The 22,647-nt window shown below is 35.7% G+C and overlaps 1 protein-coding gene across 1 annotated transcript in view; it reads right to left on the bottom strand.

The window, feature by feature from the left end:
* The window catches only part of MNAT1 (MNAT1 component of CDK activating kinase), a 213,518-nt gene that overhangs the window by 116,066 nt on the left and 74,805 nt on the right, over positions 1 to 22,647 (bottom strand). Inside the window, exons 4-6 of the mRNA XM_046010218.1 lie at positions 19,202 to 19,305; positions 12,073 to 12,213; positions 6,919 to 7,044 (exon numbers count right to left, since the gene is read on the bottom strand). Of these exons, the coding sequence (XP_045866174.1) occupies positions 6,919 to 7,044; positions 12,073 to 12,213; positions 19,202 to 19,305 (371 nt within the window). The remainder of the gene's footprint in view (positions 1 to 6,918; positions 7,045 to 12,072; positions 12,214 to 19,201; positions 19,306 to 22,647) is intronic.

Genomic DNA, 22,647 nt, shown 5'->3' with positions numbered 1-22,647 from the left:
TAGAATCACAAAACACTACTAAATACCCACCAGAATAGTAAAACTGGAAAAGACAGAAAACCGTTGTGTTGACAAAAATGTGGAATAACAAGAACATTGCTGATAGAAGTACAACTGGCAAAAACCACTTTGGAAAATGATTTGGCAACATTGCCTAAAATGAACAAACATATTCACTTTGACCTGATATCTCTATTCTTAGGTAAATAGCCACCAAAACAATGTGTGTACATGTGCATCAAGAAGCACATATTAACATGTTAGCATAATTCATAATACCAAAAACTCAAAGGGATCCAATCAACCAGCAACAGTAAAAAAGATAAACAGTAGTATATTCCTCCAATATTATCCAATAATGAAAATGGGAAAAAAAGAGCTATATGCAAAAAACATGGATGAGTCTCACAAATATAACATGAACAGGCCCAACATTAATCAGATTAAGACATATATGCTTAGATGTTAAAGCTATCTGTAAGAGCAAGAAAAAACCATAAAAGAAGAATGACTACTTTGGGGCACCTGGGTGGCTCCGTCAGTTAAAACATCTGCCTTTGGCTAAGGTTATGATCCCAAGGTCCTGGGATCAAGTCCCGCATCAGGTTCCCTGCTCAGTGAGAAGTCTGCTTCTCCCTCTCTCTGTTCTTCCCTTCATTCATGCTCTCTCTCTCTCTCAAAAGAAAATAATTAAAATCTTTTAAAGAAAGAAGAAGAGTGACTACTTCCAGGAAAAAAATGGGGTACTAACCAAGTCTAAGGGGTCGTATGGCAGACTTCTAGAGCATTGACAATACTTTTTTCCTTTATCTCTGTGATGGTTACATCTTAATTCACTGAGCTATATATGTTGGTCTTTGTACTTCTGTGTACATACACTACATTTCACAAAACAAAAAAGTTGTAAGAGAGGGAAGAAGAAAAAAAATAAACAATAAGGTCATGACCTTTTCTAAAAAGATATCTGAAGTATTAAAGTAAATGCCAAGGGTGGTTGGGTTATGGACATTGGCGAGGGTATGTGCTATGGTGGGTGCTGTGAAGTGTGTAAGCCTGATGATTCACAGACCTGTACCCCTGGAGTAAATAATAGATTATATGTTAATAAAAATAATTAAATTAAAAAAAACAGGGCAAAAAAAAAAAAAGTAAATGCTAAGAGCAAATGAAAAACTGATAGCAAATAAGCACATGAAAAGATGCTCAACTTCACTAGCCATCAGGGACATCCAAACTAAAACCATAATGGAAATAATATTATACACCTGTTTAGAATGCATAAAGTATTTTTTTAAAGATTGATTTATTTATTTGACAGGCAGAGATCACAAGTACGCAGAGAGGCAGGCAGAGAGAGAGAGAGAGGAGGAAGCAGGCTTCCCACTGAGCAGAGAGCCCAATGCGGGCTCTACCCCACAATAAAATACGGGCACCCCACATAAAATACTTTTAAAACACAAATACTGTGGGGCGCCTTGGTGGCTCAGTGGGTTAAAGCCTTTGCCTTCGGCTCAGGTCATGATCCCAGGGTTCTGGGATCGAGCCCCGCATGGGGCTCTCTGCTCTGCGGACAGCCTGCTTCCTCCTCTCTCTCTCTCTGCCTGCCTCTCTGCCTACTTGTGATCTCTGTCTGTTAAATAAATAAATAAAATCTTTAAAAAAAAACCACAAATACTGTGCATTGGCAAGGAAACAGAGCAATTGGAACACTCAAAAGGTAGGGTGGGAATGCAAACTGGTACAACCACTTTGATATAATTCTCCAATTTCATTCTTAATATTTAGCCAATAGACATGAAAACTTACGTACACACAAAACTGCATACAAATGTTTACAGCAGCTTCACTCATAATCATTAAAAAACAAAACACAGGGGCACCTGGGTGGCTCAGTGGGTTAAAGCCTCTGCCTTCGGCTCGGGTCATGATCCCGGGGTCCTGGGATCGAGCCCCACATCAGGCACTCTGCTCAGCAGGGAGCCTGCTTCCTCCTCTCTCTCTGCCTGCTTCTCTGCCTACTTGTGATCTCTGTCTGTCAAATAAATAAAATCTTTAAAAAAAAACAACAACACAAATCTAAATGTACTTCAACTGATAAAGAAACTGGTTACTCAACAAAAAAGAACAACAACCGCATGCATGATCTCAAATACATGTTGCTAAGTTAACAGAGCTTGACCTAAAAGGCCTGTATGTATGATTCCATTTACATGACATTCTAGAAAACACAAAACAATAGAGACACAGAACAAACCACTGGTTGCTGGGGGGGCTAGAAGTATAGGCTGACTGTGAAATGAAACAAAGGAATTTTGAACAAAGGAATTTTGAGGAGGGATGGAACTACTCTATATTATGACTGTGGTGGTAGATATACAACTGTATATCTGTGAAGTCCCTGAATATCACAAAGAATGACCTTTAATATACACTAATTAAAAATAAATTTAAAAAACTTTAAAACACTATGGTCACAGAACTACCACGGATTTATAGAAGAATCAAAATGACAGATTTATCATAAAATTCCCTCAAATTCAGGAATCTTAGAAATCTGTTATTGCCTAATTACACAATGTAAAAAAAATCATTATGTAATTCACTTGGATATTTAACTATAATAATAACAATAAACATTACTGATGGGGCACCTGGGTGTTGCAGTTGGTTAAGCAGCTGACACTTGGTTTTGGCTCGGGTCATAATCTCAAGAGTCATGAGATCAAGCTCGGCATCTGTCTCTGCACTGGGCATGGAGCCTGCTTAAGATTCTTTCTCTCCCTCTGACCCTCTCCCTCCCTCTCCTGCCAATTCTCCCTCTTAAAAAAAAAAAAAAAAAAAAAAAAACCTGATAACATTAAAGATACATTTGGTTAATATTTTGTATATACATTTTTAATCCTCTAAATAATCATAGAAAGTGGGCGCCTGGGTGGCTCAGTGGGTTAAGCCACTGCCTTCGGCTCAGATCATGATCTCGGGGTCCTGGGATCGAGTCCCGCATCCGGCTCTCTGCACAGCAGGGAGCCTGCTTCCCTCTCTCTCTCTCTGCCTGCCTCTCTATCTACTTGTGATCTCTCTCTGTCAAATAAATAAATAAAATCTTTAAAAAAAAAATCATAGAAAGTAAAAATTACCTCAACTTTACCAACGAGGAAACAAACCCAGAAAGAACAAAGAAATATCTTACCCATGCACAGACACCTAGTAAGTGGTAAAGCTGAAGTTTAATCCCCTTGTTACTGAGTCTTTCCATGCCTATTTTCTTTTCCTTTCCTTTTCCTTTTCCTTTATAGTCTCTTAATTCAAAAGCTTTCGTAATTCCTTAATGAGTAATTTTTTTCTTCATATTATATAAAAATGTATTAATACTTCCTAAATTTCTAAATTTAAAATTGATCAGGGATATTTTGTATTGTTCAGGTACTCACATATTTATAATCATATAAAACAAAGTTTAAATATGCAGCTTCTGCCCTCAAGATGTTATAATCTAATAGGTGGCACACATATGATAAACAATTTTTATCATATGAGAGGCAATTTTAAAAATCAAAAAACAGCAGCTTGGTGCGTGGGTGGCTAAGTCGATTAAGCATATGCTTTCAGCTCAGGTCATGATCCTAGGATCAAGTCTGCTTCTCCCTCTGCCCCTCCCCTCTGCTCCTGCGCCTGTGAATGCTTTCTCTCTCTCCCTCTCTCTCTTGCAAAAATAAACAAAACCTTAAAAAAAAAAAAAAAAGGTCCCTAAATGGGCAGTTAGGAAGAAAAAAAATGGGTGTGTGAGTACCTTATAATAAGATAGTTCTAACTGCTTCCTCCTGTATCTTGCATCATTGTCATTCACTATTTATATATAAGCAAGTGTGTGTGTGTATACACATACACATAAACATATTCAAATACAATATTGTCATTAAACAAACTGCTATCTGTTAGATTAAGAACAAAACAGTTTTTATTTTACCTTCACTCTTTTCTGCTCTGATGTTCTTCCTTTATTTAGATCTAAGTTTCTGCCTGTATCATTTTCCTTAGCTCTAAAAGAACTTCTTTTCACATTTCTTGCAAAGAAGGCCTACCGGCAAAAGACTCCTTATTTGATCATCTTTATTTCTCCTTCACTTTTTAATTTTAGAAAGAGAGAGCATGCATGCATGAGCAGAGGAGAGGCAGAGGGAGAGAGAATCCTTAAGCAGAGGCGACTCCCCCGTGAACATAGGAGCCCAAGGTGGGGCTCAGGCCTAGGACCCTAAGACCATGACCCAAGCCAAAATCAACACTTGGCTGCTTTACGAACTAAGCCACCCAGGCACACCAATTTCTCCTTCACGTTTTTTCTTTTTTTTAAGATTTGTATTTATTTGTCAAAGAGAGAGAACGCACAAGCAGGAGGAGAGGCTGATAAAGGGAGAAGCAAGTTCCCCCGCTGAGCAAGAGCTTGAAGTGGGACTCGATCCCAGAAACCTGGGATTATGACCCGAGCAGAAGGCAGCCGCTTAACCAACCAAGCCACACAAGTGTTTCTCTCCTTCACTTTTATTTTTTTTATTTTTTTTTTTTTTTAAAGATTTTATTTATTAATTTTGACAGAGAGAGACCACAAGTAGGCAGAGAGGCAGGCAGAGAGAGTGAGAGGGAAGCAGGCTCCCTTCAGTGCAGAGAGCCCGACGCGGGACTCGATCCCAGGACCCTGAGATCACGACCTGAGCCGAAGGCAGCGGCTTAAACCACTGAGCCACCCAGGCGCCCTCTCCTTCACTTTTAAAAGATAATTTTGTATGGTACATTATTCTAGGTTGGTAATTTTTTTTTCTCTCATCACCTTAAATATTTCATTCCACTCTCTTCTTGTTTGTGTGGTTTCTGAGGAGAAGCTAGATATAATTATTATCTTTACTCTTCTATAGAAAAGGTATTTTTTCCCCTCTAGTGGCTTCAGGACTTTTTCTTTATCTTTAGTTTTCTGATTTTTGAAAATGATACACCAAGGTGTAGTTCTTTTGGCATTTATCCTACTTAGTGTTCTCTGAGCTTTCTGGATCTTTGGTTTGGTATCTGATAAATTCTCAGTCATTATTGTTTCAAATATTCTGTGCCTTTCTCTCATTCTTCTCTTTCTGGCATTCCCATTATGCATGTGTTATACCTTATAGTCGTCCCATAGTCCTTGGATATTCTGTTCTGGTTTTGTTTTTGTTTTTTCCAGTCTTTTTCTCTTTGGTTTTCCGTTTTCAAGAAGTGTATTGATGTATCGTCTTGCTCAAAGATTCTTTCATCAGGGTGTCTAGTCAACTGATGAGCCCATCAAAACTAATCCTCATTTCTGTTAGAGTTCTTTTCTCTAGCATTGCTTTCTGGTTCTTTCTCAGAATTTCCATCCTTTTCCTTACCATTGCCCACTTTTCTTATATGTTGTCTACTTTATCCATTAGCACCTTCAGCATATTAATAACAATTATTTTATATTCCCAGTCTGATTATTCCAACACCACTGCCATATCTAAGCCTGATTTTGATGCTTGCTCTGTCTCTTCCAACTGTGTTTTCTGCCTTTTGGTATGTTTTGTAATTTTTTTTCTTGACAGCCAAAGCATAATGGGCTAGGCAAGAGGCACCACTATAAACAGGCCTTTAGCAATGTGGTGGTGAGGTGTGGGGGTAGCAGAGCATTTTATAGTTCTATGATCAGGCCTCAGTCCTTTGGAGACCCTGTGCTTCTAAGACTGTGAACTTCACAAGTGCTTCTCAACCCATCCCACCTCCCCTTAGGCAGGGCAGGATGGTTAAAGTAGGCTGAAGTTATGTTGTTTCCCTTCTCCCATACAGAAGGGTTGAACAACTGGAATAGAGTATTTCCTTTCCCCTACATCAAGCACCTGCTTGATGTTTAGGCTCTGACAAAATAGTTTCTCCTGAGGGTAGGCCTTAATAAGAAGAACAAAATGCTCTGGTATATTGCAAAATTGTTCCTTTTTCCTTTTCTCTGCTAAAAGCAAGAGGGGATTTTTCTCTAATATTCACTGAAAGAATGTGACAGAGATGCAAGAGGTAAAAACTCACAAAAGTACAGGGGCCCTCAATAAGTGGTTCCCCCACAGAGGTCTGAACTCTTAGGGTTATCCACACTGAGTCTCCAGCAATTTGTCAGTTACAATTACAATAGATTTACCTAGACCAGCACTAGTTCCCCATGAGGTTGCTACTCTGGTTAAGTTGTAATTCACTGTATTCTCTACCGATCTCTCCAATTTTAAGGGCAATGGTTTGCCTTGTGACCTCTCTTCAACCATGGATCTAAGAAAAGTTGTTGGATATTTCAGTATGTTCAGCTTTTTACTCATTGTTAGAATGGGATGGCAGTATCCAAGCTTCTTACATCCCATATTGGGAACCAGAAGTCTACATTTTCTTTTAAGAATGTTTTTCTACAGGGTGCCTGGGTGGCTTAGTCAGTTAAGCAGCTGCCTTCGGCTCAGGTCATGATCCCAGGGTTCTGGAATTGAGCCCCACATCAGGCTTCTTGCTCAGCAGGGACCCTGCTTCTCCCTCTGCCTCCTGCTCTCCCTGCTTGTGCTTGTTCACTCTCTCTATCTCCGTGTCAAATAAATGAATAAAATCTTTAAAAAAAAAAATGTTTTTCTATACTACCAGCTTAAAAGTTTATGTAGAATAAGAAAAAAACTCACAAACCCAGTATCATGTACAACAAATTGTGTTGTGTACTTTGAAAACAATTTATTACTTTCCTTTTTCCCTTTACACTGCATGTATTCACATTTCTACATGTCTAGCCTAGATCAGACAAATGTTCTTAAACATGTGAACCTTCCAGTTTAACTGTAGAAATCAATATAAAGTTATAAAGTGCAATCCCTGAAATATATTCTTCAAACAAGCAATTAAAATACAGCTTACCATTTTGATGCCTGTGGAAAATGTCACTGGTTTTATAGGTTTAGGTTTCTCAAGTTGCATTTCCAACTGGGTAGATCTATCTTTATGCTGAGCCAAAAGCAGAGCAACAGGGAGATCAGAACTCTCCTGTAACAAAAGTAACAGTGCAATATGAAAGTTAAAAAGGAAAAACTAATGAGCAACAAGTCTTTTATTTTAAATTATGCCTTTCATAAGCATTTGATGTCAACCTAAATATTCACTTTATGGAGAACACTTCACAAAAAATTTTAACATTCCATAATAAGAAAAGGCTGTTTGAGATTCATAAATCAAAATAACCTACAAAAAAGTATTTTTATAAAATCCACATTAAAGACAATATAACAGGGCCTTATTTCATCTAGCAAAGCCAACCATATTTATTAAACTAAAAAAAAATTAAAAGCTAATCACAAAAAGAGTAATGCAAAGTACTATAACTTAGATCAGATGTTTATCTAAGACACATTCTTCTACCAGTGAATTCAGACCAGTTTGCAATTGTTTCCTATTAGATTTCACCTGAGGCTATTTGGAAATGATCCTTGTTCTGTTTTGCACAATGGAATAATTGTTAACTACAAGCAAAAATATATTTATTTTCTCCTTTATGGACTTATTTTTAGAAATTAACTCTAGATTTTCTTAATTAACAAAATGATAGTAAATATTTCTAATACCTTATACTGATACTAAATCAGAGCTATTATTTACACAAATCTGCACACATACATATTAATAACAAGCAAATTACTAATTTTTATACACAGGCTTACTTATCCCGTTTAACGTGACGTTCTCCTACATGTTTAAAGTGCTGTAGCACTAAGGTCTAAACTAAGTGTATGCAGACCCCTTCCTTTTTGAGTTTTCAGTTAAATAAAAACACAAAAACACATGCAGAAGAAAGCCAAGAAGGAAGGAGATCATATATACAAACACAGTACTTTATACGTGTAAACAAAAATGGAGGTTACAAACACATTTCTATATCTCCTATACCAAGGCTACCTACAAAAAACACATACTCTTCAAATGGCTTACACATTTTTAAAATAATAAATACCTAGACTTTAATCCTTAAAGAAAACTATACTGTTAAACATTTCATAGTATGAAAGTAAAAATATAGCAGAATCTAATTTTCTTTCCAAATCTTACAACTTAAGAATATTTTTAAGGCACAAATGTACTTAATTAACATAGTTAAAGGAATTGTTTTAAGGCTACAGTACAGAAGTAATTTGAGTAACAAGCAATTTATTTCAAAAAATTGTCCTAGAATACATTGGTACCTAAAGATTTGGTAACAGAAGTGCTTTGCAAGAGCAATTTACAAAGATTAAATTTTTTTAAACGGAAGAACACAAATTGTATTTATAAAACAGAACCTTAGGGCCTTTAGCAATAATAAAGGAGAGTGAATGAAAGATACTATGAAAATATACTTGAATATCTTTCATATTCTACAATAAAGCATTAGTTCTGCATCAGTAACTGTATAACACTGTGAATTTCTGCAGCTATTCTAGATTTCCATTAAGAATTTTAGAGCACTTGGGTGGCTCAGTGGGTTAAGCCTCTGCCTTCGGCTCAGGTCATGAATCTCAGGGTCCTGGGATCAAGCCCCACATTGGGCTCTCTGCTCGGCAAAGAGCCTGCTTCCCCCTCTCTCTCTGCCTGCCTCTCTGCCTACTTGTGATTTCTGTGTGTGCGTGTGTATCAAATAAATAAATAAATCTAAAAAAAAAAAAAAGAATTTTATAAAAAAGGGGCGCCTGGGTGGCTCAGTTGGTCAGGTGTCCAACACCTGATTTCAGACCAGGTCAGGATCTAAGGGTCGTGACAATGAGCCCCACACTGGGCTCTGCACTCAGTGAGAAGTCTGCTTGTCCCTTTCTCACTGCTCCTCCCCCCCAAGAATCTTAAATAAAATGTAAAATTAAGAGATTTTTAAATGGGCTGTGGCCCAAAATACTTTTTAAAAGCCATTACTATCTTTCATATGTAAAACCTAACAGAAGAAAAATAAATTTCTTTGGCATTCCTTCTCAATTTAGAGTATAAGTGAATTCAAATGCTCTTCCATATCTGGTATTTACTCTAGTAAGTGAATGTCCTTGTGTAAAAGCAAGATGATGCATTCACTTCAAAAAGGTTGCTAATCAATACTTTGGCCTGTTTTAATCCTGGTTTTGCTTTCACATAGAAAAGGGCCTGAATATTAAAATGTCTTAGTAATACAAATAAAATTTAATAAAAAATAAACATTCTAGGAATCTAAAACAAATTTTGACATTAAGGCATACGATTTACTTCAATTTGCTTTATTCCATTTTAGCATTCAAAACACCGAAGTCTGAAAATCTTTGTCAATGTTAAATTAGAATTAAGCAGGAGCTCTAACAACAACAAAATCTGCAGAGTAAAATAAACTATGGGAACATACATGCTCTCAGGAATACATAAAATGCATATTCAGCTTTGCAAGTTATTTAATTTTTCTTAGCTTTCCAGTCTATCTTGAAAGGTTCTCTAACTTACATTAATTGCCTGAAGGTATACTGTTTAATATTTAAAGAAATTTTAATAAGACTGCCTGTAATACTCATTAAAAACTTTATAATGACCAGTTTTTAAAGATTATTTTAACTGACTTTAAGCAAGCCATCTGGCCAACAATATTTCTAATAAAAATCAGCTACTACATTTGACAACAATATTAGCCCTTAACAAAATTTAAGACTTAACTGAAGAGAATTTTCAAATAGGAATATAAAAAGATTTAATAAGTCAGAACCTGCTTAAAAATCTTTTTCCAAACTGTTAAAAAAAATTGAATTTACAGTTAGGATTAAATAAATGGACTTTCAGGCAACATTATGGTAAATGCTAAGCCATAAACATTAAGACCATAACATTAAAATCCTGTCACATACAGTATAATGTAATGCTTTTCAAAGGTTAAAAAGTGACCATTAGCACAAAAACCAAATCCCAAAACAGGAGAAAAAATTCTATTAAGTAATACTTTTGCTTAAATTAGATCCAGAGAATAATTTTAGGATTTAAGCATTCTAGACATATTTACAAATGCCAATATTATCTTTTTTATAGAATCTAACAGATGAGCAAACATAGAAAAAGAAATAGAATGTGCTGTTTTACTTATTAGGGATTCAGGAAGATAAGAAATTTAATAAATACTTTCAATTAGTCAACAAGGACTAAAACATACAGTCATATTTTAACAAAGAAATTTAATGATTATAAAAAATTAAAGTAACAGAATTTTTAAAATTAGGAAACCAGAAATTCAAAACATGCTGATATTCTAGAGCAATCTGTTGTAATTGTTCTAATGAATACAGTAAATTGCTAAGGATTATTTAACCACCATGTTACATGATCTAAATGGTGAAGAAAGTATGTGCAGTAATGACTTGCAGGTGAAGAAAACAGGAAGTAGTTGGGGGGGGTCTCACAAAAACCAATATTAACTCCAGATTATACACAATGTACATACAACATTGGCAGTTTCACATCTTGCTTCATGCTCCACTGAATTAAAGGGGAGCTTCGTGCCAACAGCAGCTCAATGAGGCAGCAAAACTTATTACTTTGAGGACTAAAAAAATATGCAAGAGCAATTGCTATGCAAAGCTAGCTAACCTCAAAATTAAATCTAAAGACGTATTAGATGCAATATTTTTAAATTGTATTTTCATTTCATATCTAAGTTCCATATTTGCAATAAATTCAATTAATTGAACAAAGGAGAAGGGTTACCAAGGAAAGTGTGTTCCTCTTTGTATAAAATGATGGGGGAAAAAACCTTTCAATAAAATAATTTTAATATCAATATTTACTAATTCATTCTTTAAAGTTTTTAATTTCTCACAAGATAACGTCAACAAAAAATGTGAAACACGTATGTCATTTCAACTGTTAAAAGCCACAACTGATACTTAATAGTTTCAAGAAAAATTAATGGAAATTGCAAAGGAAAATACCGCATTCTATTTTATATGCTACTGTCTTCTTAGAAACCAATTTATACTGCACTTATACAAAGTAGATAGGGTTTATGATAAGCATTTTCTACCTAAGCCTCATTAATATCCTCTTACTTTTCCATTACTTTCTCACCTACTTCTAATTTAATTATCTTGCTTTCTCTTTTTATACCTGGTTAGCTAATTTCTGGCCAAAAGAAGAATAGAAAAATATACACATAAAACATTTACCCATGTAAATCATAGAGAAACACCATATCAACTAGACCAAAGAATTAAAGTTGTATGTTAACACAACATAGAAATTAATTACATGGACAGAAAAGGAAAAGGAAGAAGGCAAATAGACTTTTCTGGAGAGGACCATTTCTACTGTGATTTTTTTTTTTTTTTTGAAGATTTTATTTATTTATTTGTCAGAGTCAGTGAGCACAGGCAGACAGACTGGCAGGCAGAGGCAGAGGGAGAAGCAGGCTCCCTGCTGAGCAAGGAGCCCAATGCGGGACTCGATCCCAGGATGCTGAGATCATGACCTGACTGAGCCACCCAGGCGTCCCCCTCTACTGTGATTTTAACAGTATCACCCCAGCTTATAAGCATCAAGTTATGTATTGTCAAATCTGTGACACACTTCATAAACCTTAGTTATTATTACTGCTGTTATTTAACAATGGTGAATACTTGGGGAGCTAACTATTGGGAAACACAAATAACTAACAAAACATTTTCATTTTCTCATGCAAAAATATGAAACACAGTTCTCACAGAGTAACTAGAATCACTACAAATTTCACCATGAAGCCAAAACACTTGAAAATGAGCTAGTTATAAGAAAACCAGTATTAATCAGGAGAAAATTGCTCTGAAAACAATGAGTTTCAGATAGTAACCTTAAAAACACATAAATAACCTATTAATAGCACACTGACTTACATCAGTTATATTGCTCTTTCATCTGAAAATAAAACAGATATTGACAAAATGTTTTTTTTAATGAAGGAACAGAGGCTGAATATACCAGCATTGGATATACGAGTAGAAATGCCACTTAAATGCCATTATCCAGCATAATAAATAGGAAAGATAAACTCTGAATGCACTTAGCATTAATACATACCAGTTCATCTAAAAAAGCCTGCTTATTCTTCCTTTTTAGAATCTGCTGCCGTTGTTCTTCTTTTTGTATAAACAGTCTTCTTTGTTCATTTTCCTGTCTTTCCACCTCTAAAGCTTCTTCCAACTCCTCCTGTTCCCGAGTCTAAAACAGAAATATTTATATACAACATGGAATAAATTTAGTAACCAAAATCAATCCTAACTACACTCTGACACTTTCCTTTTTGGAAGCATAAAACATCTTGTCACTTACAGTTTAACAGAGCAGTATTTCTACTCTGAGGGAACTAGAGTTCATTTTATTTAATATGGATATTGTACTGTCAAAGAGAATGACACTTACCATTTTTTTTAAGATTTTTATTTATTTATTTGACAGAGAGAGACACAGTGAGAAAAGGGAACACAAGTAGGAGAGTGGGAGAGGGAGAAGCAGGCTTCCTGCTAAGCAGGGAGCCCGATGTGGGGTTCATCCGGACCCTGGGATCATGACCTGAGCTAAAGGCAGGCGCTTAAGGACTGACCCACCCAGGCACCTGACATCTACCATTAAACAAACACCTAAACAAGTACACTGCACCCAGCTGCAGGAATGTGCTTAACAATGGATTTATTTATTTATAATTATTACAGATAGTTTCAAGTCATTCATTTATTTTTATTTTTTTAAAGAATTTATTTATTTGACAGAGAGAAATCACAAGTAGGCAGAGAGGCAGGCAGAGAGAGAGAGGAGGAAGCAGGCTTCCTGCCGAGCAGAGAGCCCAATGCGGGACTCAATCCCAGGACTCTGAGATCATGACCTGAGCCGAAGGCAGAGGCTTAACCCACTGAGCCATCCAGGCGCCCTCAAGTCATTCATTTTAGAAGATTTAACAAGAAAAACAAAACCAAAAATCCAACAAAACAACAAAGAGAAAATCTATATACAAAGCTACTAATTGAAACACTCCATCAAAAGATTGGCTTATTTAATAAGAAATAATTTCCAAAACATTCCAGATAATGAAAACTCATCACTGTACTGAACTTCTTTTTCCCAAGCAGAAATATAAGTCTTCGTGAGGCTAGAGTTTCAAATAGCATTCATTTAAGGGAAGTTGTAAGAAACTGAAGTTATTTTTTAAGATAAGCATATAAATTTGTGCACTGAAAAAGTCAAAATTCAAAGGAATATGTAAACAGAATGAACCACAGTTCTACTCATTCTCCTTTTATGGAATTCCTCAGAAATATTAAATAATTCCAGGCTCTGAAATTTATTCCAACTCTACGTCATACTTCAAAGCAATAATATACCTAGTCTTCGCTCTTTAATTCTTATGAATGAAAAATAGAGTAAAATCTATATGGCTTTATTTTAAAGCTCTTTTTTTTTAATTTGACAGAACACAGAAATTATGGCACCTCAAGTAAATACAAAACGGAGGAAGACAACATAATAGGTTTGAGCATCATGAATATATGAATAACAAAGACCTCAAAGAAAAATATTTTTTATATAAATAATATATAAAACCCTCTATTAGATTTTTTTTCAATTCACACATTAAATAAACAAAGTTCTCAAACAAAAAGATGTTTTACCTACAATTTAAACTCACTACTAGATCCAAAATTCAGTTTAGCATCTGGTCTCCTAAAGCTGATCATACTCCTATATTCTTTATGTCCACTAAGTGCACACCTACATCTTAGTCAACTCCATTTAAAACCATAAATTCATCTCTCTTTACTCCCTCTCTGCTCCCCATCCCCATTCCCCTTAAATCAGTTGCTACATCCTATTAGCATCTCTCCCTATAATTTTATAAACTTTTCCTTCTATATTGGCAAGATTGCTACTCTAACTCAGTAGAAAAGAGAATTCAAACTTGATACAGACTAATTAGTAGGAATAAATGTAAAAGGTTAGGGGCTGAGATATGGAAGTTGGAAAAGTAAACTACTTGACTGGAGACATATGAGCAGAAAAAGATAAGCCTTATAGTAAAATAGTGACATATAATCAATTAAGTGTAACAAGTGTTAAAGAGGGTACAGTGAAAACAGAATTGATAGAGGGCAAACGCTCCTTGCAGTGATAAAGGACACACAGAGAAAGAAAAGATTTCATACACAGTATTGTGGGTTAAATGTATCCCCCCAAAATACATGTTGAAGTCTTAACCCCTCGTCCTATAAATGTGACCTTATTTGGAAATAGGGTCTTTGCAGATGTAATCAAGTTAAAAAGGGATCATACTAGAAACGTGGAGAGAGACACAAAGGAGAAGGTCATGTGAAGACAATGGTACAAATCAGAGAGGCACTGAATATTGCTGACAACCACCAGGCACTAGAAGAGGCAAGGAAGGAGTCTTCCTTAGAGCATTTAGAGAAAGAATGACCTTGATGACACCTTAATTTCAGACTTTTAGACTCTAGAACTATAATAAATTCCTATTGTTATAAGTCATCCAGTTTTTAGTAATTTGTTACAGCAGCCCTAGGAAACTGAAGAGGTTGAACTAAGACTTCAAACAGTAGGTATTTGCCCCCATTGGAGAGTGGACAGCTATTCAGGCAGAGAAAACAAAGGTGCAAAGACATGAATAAAGCTGGAATGCATGGTATGGTCAAGTCATGAAGTACGGGGGTGGGGAAAAGTTCTAGGTAAAACTGAAAAGGAAAGCAGAGGGCAGATCATGGAGGGTCCTCATGCCATACTAAGGCAACTAGAGCCGTACTAAGATAATCAGGACGACATTAAGGAAATCTGAGGGATAACTTTAGAAAGACAACTAGATGCAGTAAAGTATACAAATCAATCGGGTCACGACTGAAGACAGGAAAACCAGTTAGAAAAACATTTCAATAACCTAGACAAGAAATGATGAGAGCCCTAAATAACATAATAATAATAGAAATGCAGGGGGAACCAGAATTGAAAAATGATGAGGAGAGACCATCAACAGTATAGGAAGATAAACCAGATATGGCTTGAATACTTGGATAAAGAACATAATAGTAAAAACAAGCGGTAAAGACTTAAAAATTCAGCTCTGGAATGCTGAATTAAAAGTGCCTATACTACATCAAGAAATAAATATCTATTAACTATTTATACATATATGTCTATATTACATAGTATAATTCCAGGAGCTCAAGAGAAAAACATGTGCTACAGAAACATTTGAGAGTAATTAGTTTAAAGGAGTAATTTATAAAGAGAAGCCCTGAAAGGAAGTGTTTTAGAGTCAGGAAGGAAAGCTAAGCCTCTTTAAGAAGATGAAAGGGGAAAGTGACAGCAGCAGGATGAGGAAATCAAGTGGTCCCATGGAAGTTAAGGTACAGGGTTTCCGTATCAAGGGAGTAGACTACACCAAACACTGCCAACAGGCCAAATGAGATTCAGACCAATAGTCTATCATTTTTAACAACGAGACACTGGTAGCCTCAATTTTCTCACTGAAATAGAGTATGTGAGCATCTTGGACATAGTAGGCCTCAATAAATACTGATTAGCTAGCTAGCTAGCCAACTGAATAACTGGAAGAACAGCCATCAGTAAAAATCAAACACTGTGGGGACAATGAAGAATGTACTGGACTGAGAGAAGGGAAGCATATTGAAAACTAAAGACCTTTGTGTGTTCTTCCTAATGATACCACCTTACCCAATCAACCTCCCTTGCCTTCACCTCCCACTCCTACTCCATCAGTAGGACTTGTTATTTTAAACTCAAACTATCTCTCCAATTCATCCCCACCTCTCCATTTCTTGTCTAAGTCATCTCTAAATTCACCAACATGACTGCAATAACTTCCCACTGGTTTCCCAAACTCAAGCTTGGATCTCTCAAATTCAACCTCCACCAAACCACTACATTTATACTAACACAGACAATACCTTATAACCACGTGGTTTAAAATCCTTCAGTGACAATCACCCACAGACATGTTTTTATAACATTACTCCAAGGAATCTTGGAACTCCCTAATAAGATGCCTAAGGTACACTACAGAAGAGATTGAAGAGATAGAAATTCAGCTTCTCTCCTCCCATTATCACTTTAACAAAAGTATTCCAAGCAAGCTTTCATTTGAAGAAAAGCTTCACCTATTAAAACATAAAAACAACTGGGACACCTGGGTAACTCAGTCAGTTAAGTGTCTGACTCTTGATTTCAGTCATGATCTCAGGGTTTCAGGATCAAGCCCCACTGTGGAGTCTGCTTAGAATTCTCCCTCTCCCTGTTCCTCTGCCCCTCCTGCCACTTTACTCTTTCCCTCTACACACATACACACACACAACTGGTCTATGTAAGCCAAAATTACTTTTCATGATAAATGTCCTTATGTGACCTATGCCCTTTCTATTTCTCCAACTTCAACTCTCTCTCTCTACTGAACTTCAGCAATATAAAGCTACTAAAACCTCTCAGAACTCTGATTATCCATGCCTTCTTGCCTTTGCTTATGATTTCTTTCTGCCTGGAATGCCCTTGTGCAGCATCCATATTTCCACCCTTGTCCCATCTTCTTCACTTTGTTAAGTTCTACTTGTCCTTTAAGGCTCCCATTTAGGCATCATCTCACCTGGAATGCCTTTCCCAATACTCTCAGAATGGATTAGGTATTCCTCCTCTATACTCCTATAATAACAAGCAACAGCACTTTCCACATGCTTATGACATTGTATTGAAATTACCCGGCTTCTTATTCATCTTTCTGTATAATATGCTTAGCAGATGTTCAACAAATTTATTGAACTGATTTTTTTATTTTGCTAAACTGACAGACATTCTACACAGGAATCTCTGCTGCTCATGACAATCTAGAAAACTGAAAATAAAAATTAAGATAATTTTAAGTAACCAGTGTTTTCTAAAATGTGGAGAAAAAGGAACTCTTGTGCACTATTGGTGGAAATGTAAACTGGAATAGCCACTGTGGAAAATGATATGGAAGTTCCTCAAAAAATTAAAAGAGAAATACCGTATGGTCCAGTAATTCCACTGCTGGATATTTACCCAAATAAAATGAAACAATAATTCAAAAAGATATATGTACCCCTATATTTATTGCAGCATTAGAATTTGCAGCATTTATTGCAGCCAAGATATGGCTATTCTAAATAGGCAACCCAAGTGTCCACTTAAGGTTGAATGGATCAAAAAGATGTAGTATACCTACACCCCCCCCACACACACATACACACACAGAGGGATTTTACTCAGCCACAAAGAAAGGATAAGATCTTGTGATTTGCAACAACACAGATGGGCTAGAGGGTATTATACTAAGTGAAATAAGTCAGAAGTCAAAGAAAGACAAATACCACATGATTTCACCTATATGTGAAATCTAAAAAACAAAACAAATTAATAAACAAACAAACAAAAAGCAGAAACAGACCCATAAACACAGAGAACAAACTGGTGGCTGCCAGTGGGGCAAGGGGTTGGGGGGACAGGCAAAATGGGTGAAGGGGAGTAGAAGATACAAGCTTCCAGTTATGGAATGAATAAGCTAAGAGATAAAAAGTACAGCATAGAGAATACAGTCAATGGTATTATAATAGTGTTGTAGGGTGACAGAAGATAGCTTCACTCATGATGAGAATAGCATATATTATACACTTGTTGAATTGTTATATCGTATATTGGAAACTATGGTAACAATTTGTGTCAACTGTAGTTCAATTAGTAAGTAGAATAGACTAAATATTAAGGTAATCTTCACTAAGACTCTATTTCAAGATTAGATCACATTCAGTTTCTCCATGCTCACAATGACTGATGATAGGTACTGGCTCCATGAAACAAGTACGATCTCCTTAGCAGAAAACTCAGTAATAGTTTCTCTATATCAAAAATGAATCACTTTATATGACTAATCATGCAAAAGGCTTTTTTTCTTCTTTGATACAACTTTGATGTTTTTAGAACAGTGAGACTTCAAAATTCACAGAGACATGAAAAGCAAACTGCTATCTTATCTTAGTAGACATCAGCCACGTAAGTTAGTCATGCTTCATGGGCCACAAGAGAGCTAAGCTCTATTCAATGATACCACAGTTACTGATATAGGTCAACTAGAACTGTCTTAAAAAATGTGGTCCTATGTCTGTATGTTTGTGCCAATACCAAATACCCGGATCAGTATCACTAGTAGGTATAACATTCTGCATAGAATGATCAGTTAATAAATGTTAATGAGTTACTAACCAAATCACTTAGTTAAAACATAGCTAGGTATTAAAATTAATAGAATAAAAAGAATAAAAGCAGCTCAAATATTCCCATTGAAATATAGTATTTGTTTTATTCAATAACCTATAGTTTTCAGATAACTAGAAATTTCTGCCTTAAAATAAATAGCTAGCCTGAGAATAGATTATTCTTTCACAGCAACTCTTAGTATTTCCTAGCTTAAAATGCTGAATGAAAAAAGTACTCACTTGAAAGGAACATCCTTCTATTAATGAGTTAAGTGGGGCTAGTACAACAAGTTACCTATTATCTACTTTGAACGTATTTTCTAATGTACCCAGAGAAGGCTACTGGGCAAAGAAAGTCATTTTTATGGCACACTGATCCTCTCAGAAATGAGACACCTTTCTAAGAAAGTTACTGGGTATGAATGGAAGGAGAATGTAGTGTCAATTCCTTGAGAGCTTTATGGCAGGAAAGAAGTACCTAAATGATAACACTCCTAAGACTGTAAGGAGAAAATCCTTCTAAACACAAAATGAAAACACAAGTTATGTGATCCGGATATGACTTTATCATTTTGATTAACAATCACAAATTCCTGATAAAGTACCTCAAAAATAAGTACTTCTGCTTTCCCCCAAAACTAGAAAGGCAAGTATTAAAGAAATAACAGCTAAATTATTTAAGTTAAGACAAATCTCTGCATACACAGTTCTTCCTTTAGAGAATATATTTTAATAATGCCATCAAAAGTTGTTATAGCTACAGTGTGCCTCCTATCTATGTGCCTATATACATATACAGTATTTCTGATCTGGATTTCGGCTAAATTCTTTGTAAATTTAACTCATTTTAGAGGAAGATAGCTTTTCAGGGATCATATGGAAGCATTCATTTCTAATACAAAAGAAGAAAATACTTAGCAACCAACCAGCTTTAACTTATTTTTCTGAATGACATCTTTATTTTCCTTCTGGTACATCTCCATTTTCTTTTTGGTGTTGTCCAAATCCACGTTGTTGGTCAAGTTGAAAACTGCATGAGATAGGAAACAATGACATAAAATATAGTTTTAATACAAATCCTGAATAGATAAAAAAAAAATTCATCGGAGTGACTTAATTCTTCAGATTACTACTTACAGCTCTTTTTATGTTCTTTTACCTATTGGCTATTTTAGAGGCTTATTCTAGTTCAGCAACTATGTTTTCAAAGCCAACTGTAAGACTGTTAGACTACCACACAGAATATCTAACCCTTTAAATCACTCCCAGAAAACCTAAGATACATGCTTGTCATAATCATATTAGATTTGATTTTTATAGGACCCAGTCTAACTTTAAAAGCATATGAAAGATTACTTAAATTTAAATAAAAAGCATAAGTCTGTAATCTACTACACTGGTCAGAATCCATACTGAAAAGACTCTGTGCTCCACAAACAGAAAAATTATCCAAAAGAATAAAAAATATTATACATTTGTATAATTTACAGCAAAAAAGACAAGTTTCTTTTAAGATTTTATTTATTTATTTGAGAGAGAGAGAGAGAGAACACAAGCAGGGGTAGGGGCAGAGGGAGAAGGAGACTCCCCATTGACCAGTGCTCAATCCCAGGATCCTGGGATCACAACCTGAGCCAAAGGCACACACTTAACCAACTGAGCCACCCAGGCACCCCCAGAAAAACAAGTTTTATTCACATTCCAATGGTCTCCAACATGGCTGGATACAAGCCTGAATTATTTCCCACATAGTCTAGAATACAGTATAACTTAACTAGTATAGCTTAACTAGTAAAGAATAAACTGGCACCCAAACTTAAGACTGAAATAATTTCATAAGAGAAGCCACTGAGGTATGTTCAAAAAAGTGACAAGCTTTCAATGAGATAGAATTTTTTATAATTTTTAATTTTTTAATAATTTTATATTTTTTATATAATTCTGACTCAAAATAATGCCTTACTCCCTTCCAAGTTTACATATATAAATTAGTCACTATGATACTCTGAATAACAACCAAAGCACTTCTATTGGTATATACAAATTCATATTATAAAGTACTAACCCATTACCCTACCTTTATAGTGTTTACATCAACCTGTCTAAAGAAAAATCCGCATCATTCCCTATGCTGTACCTTATATCCCTGTGACTTATTCATTCTATAACTCAAAGACTCTATCTCCTACTCCACTTCACCCATGTTGTGAATCCCCTCTGGCAATAATCAGTTTGTTCTCTATATTTATAGGTCTGATTCTACTTTGTTTATTCATTTATTTGTTTTTTAGATTCCACATAAGAGTGAAATCATATGGTATGTCTCCTAAGGAAAGGGAAACAAAAGCCAAAATACAGCATTGGGACTATATCAAAACAAAAACCTTTTTGGACAGTGAAGAAAACCATCAACAGAACAAAATGGCAACCTGCTGAATGAAAGAAGATATCTGCAAATGATGTATCTGATAAGGAGTAATACAAGTAATTTATAAAAAACTGATACAACTCAACACCAAAAACACAAATAATCTGATTAAAAAGCAGAGGACCTGAATAAACAGTTTTCCAAGGAAAATATACAAATGGCCAACAGATGCATGAAAAGATCCTCAATATCACCAATCATCAGGAAAATGCAAATCAATACCACAATGAGATATCACCCTATACCTGTAAGAACAGCTAAAATCAAAAGAGAGATAATAAATGTTAGCAAAGATACAGAGAAAAAGGAACCCTCATCCACTGTTGGTGGGAATGTAAATTAATATAGTAATTATGGACGACAATATGAAGGTTCTTCACAAAAGTAAAGTAGAAATACCACATGATCGGGGTGCCTGGGTGGCTCAGTGGTTTAAGCCTCTGCCTTCAGCTCAGGTCATGATCTCAGGGTCATGGGATCGAGCCCTGCATCAGGCTCTCTGCTCAGTGAGGAGCCTGTTTCTCCCTCTCTCTCTGCCTGCCTCTCTGCCTACTTGTGACCTCTCTGTCAAATAAATAAATAAAATATTAAAAAAAAAAAAAAAAAGAAATACCACATGATCCAGTAATTCCACTACTGGGTATTTACCAAAGAAAACAAAAACACTAATTCAAAAAGATATGTTTTTTGCAGCATCATTTACAATAGCCAAGATATGGAAGCAACTCAAATGTCCAGCAATAAAGGAATGGATACAGAAGATATGGTATATACAGACAACGAAATATTAGCCATAAAAAAAAAGATGAGATCTTGGCATTTGCAACAATATGGATGGACCTGGAAGGTATTACACTAAGTAAAATAAGCCAGACATAGAAAGTCAAATAGTTCCTAGACTTTTGGATTATAGAGGCTTACAGATCTGAAAAGTAACACTGGGAACCCAACATAGGGTTACCTTTTTTTGTTGAGTAAGGCATCAAACATACTCTAAAGACCAATCTGATCCTCAAAAGGCCAAAGGACTTCAGAACATCAACTTATCATAATCACTGTTTAAAAACCCAGGCTCACCTACATGTGTAGAAAAAAAAACAAAACCAATTATCAATTCTATTATATGCAATTTGAAAACTCTGGGAGAAATGAGGGAAACTGAGAAACAACAGCCCTCTAGCTACCTCTCCAGCTTTTTTACCACAAAGTAGAAAAGAAAATAGTAATTGTGGTAAAGCAGGGAATCTGGTTAACATGCAACGTAAGGCATTCCGCATAAATCCCACTCTGGCCCCCAGAAAAAACTAAGAAGGAGGCTCAAAACTACCAACTGTCCTTAGAAAGTGAACTGTGACCCACTTGTAAATGGAGTTTGATTCTGCTATCTTTGCCAATCACTCGCAATTGACTCCTTGTATTTAACAGGTCATCTATTGAGCCACCAAATCCAATCATCTTTTTTTTTTTTACTTTATTAAATTTTTTTATTTTTTTATAAACACGTAATGTATTTTTATCCCCAGGGGTACAGGTCTGTGAATCGCCAGGTTTACACACTTCACAGCACTCACCATAGCACATACCCTCCCCAATGTCCATAACCCCACTACCCTCTCCCTACCCCCCTCCCCCCAGCAACCCTCAGTTTGTTTTGTGAGATTAAGAGTCCTTTATGGTTTGTCTCCCTCCCGATCCCATCTTGTTTCATTTATTCTTTCCTACCCCCCAAAGCTCCCACGTTGCATCTCCACTTCCTCATATCAGGGAGATCATATGATAGTTGTCTTTCTCCGCCAATCATCTTTTATAACTTCTATCATCCTCAGTATCTATGCCCACTTAACAATATCGATCACTAATTTTTCCTTAGGCACTTTCTTCTCTTGACTAATTTAATACATTCTCCTGATCTGTCTCCTACTACTCCAACTATTCCTTCCTGTT

Source organism: Meles meles, chromosome 6, assembly GCF_922984935.1.
Source record: "Meles meles chromosome 6, mMelMel3.1 paternal haplotype, whole genome shotgun sequence".
Classification (NCBI taxonomy): Eukaryota; Metazoa; Chordata; class Mammalia; order Carnivora; family Mustelidae; genus Meles; species Meles meles.
This window is presented reverse-complemented; position numbering and strand designations above follow the sequence as displayed.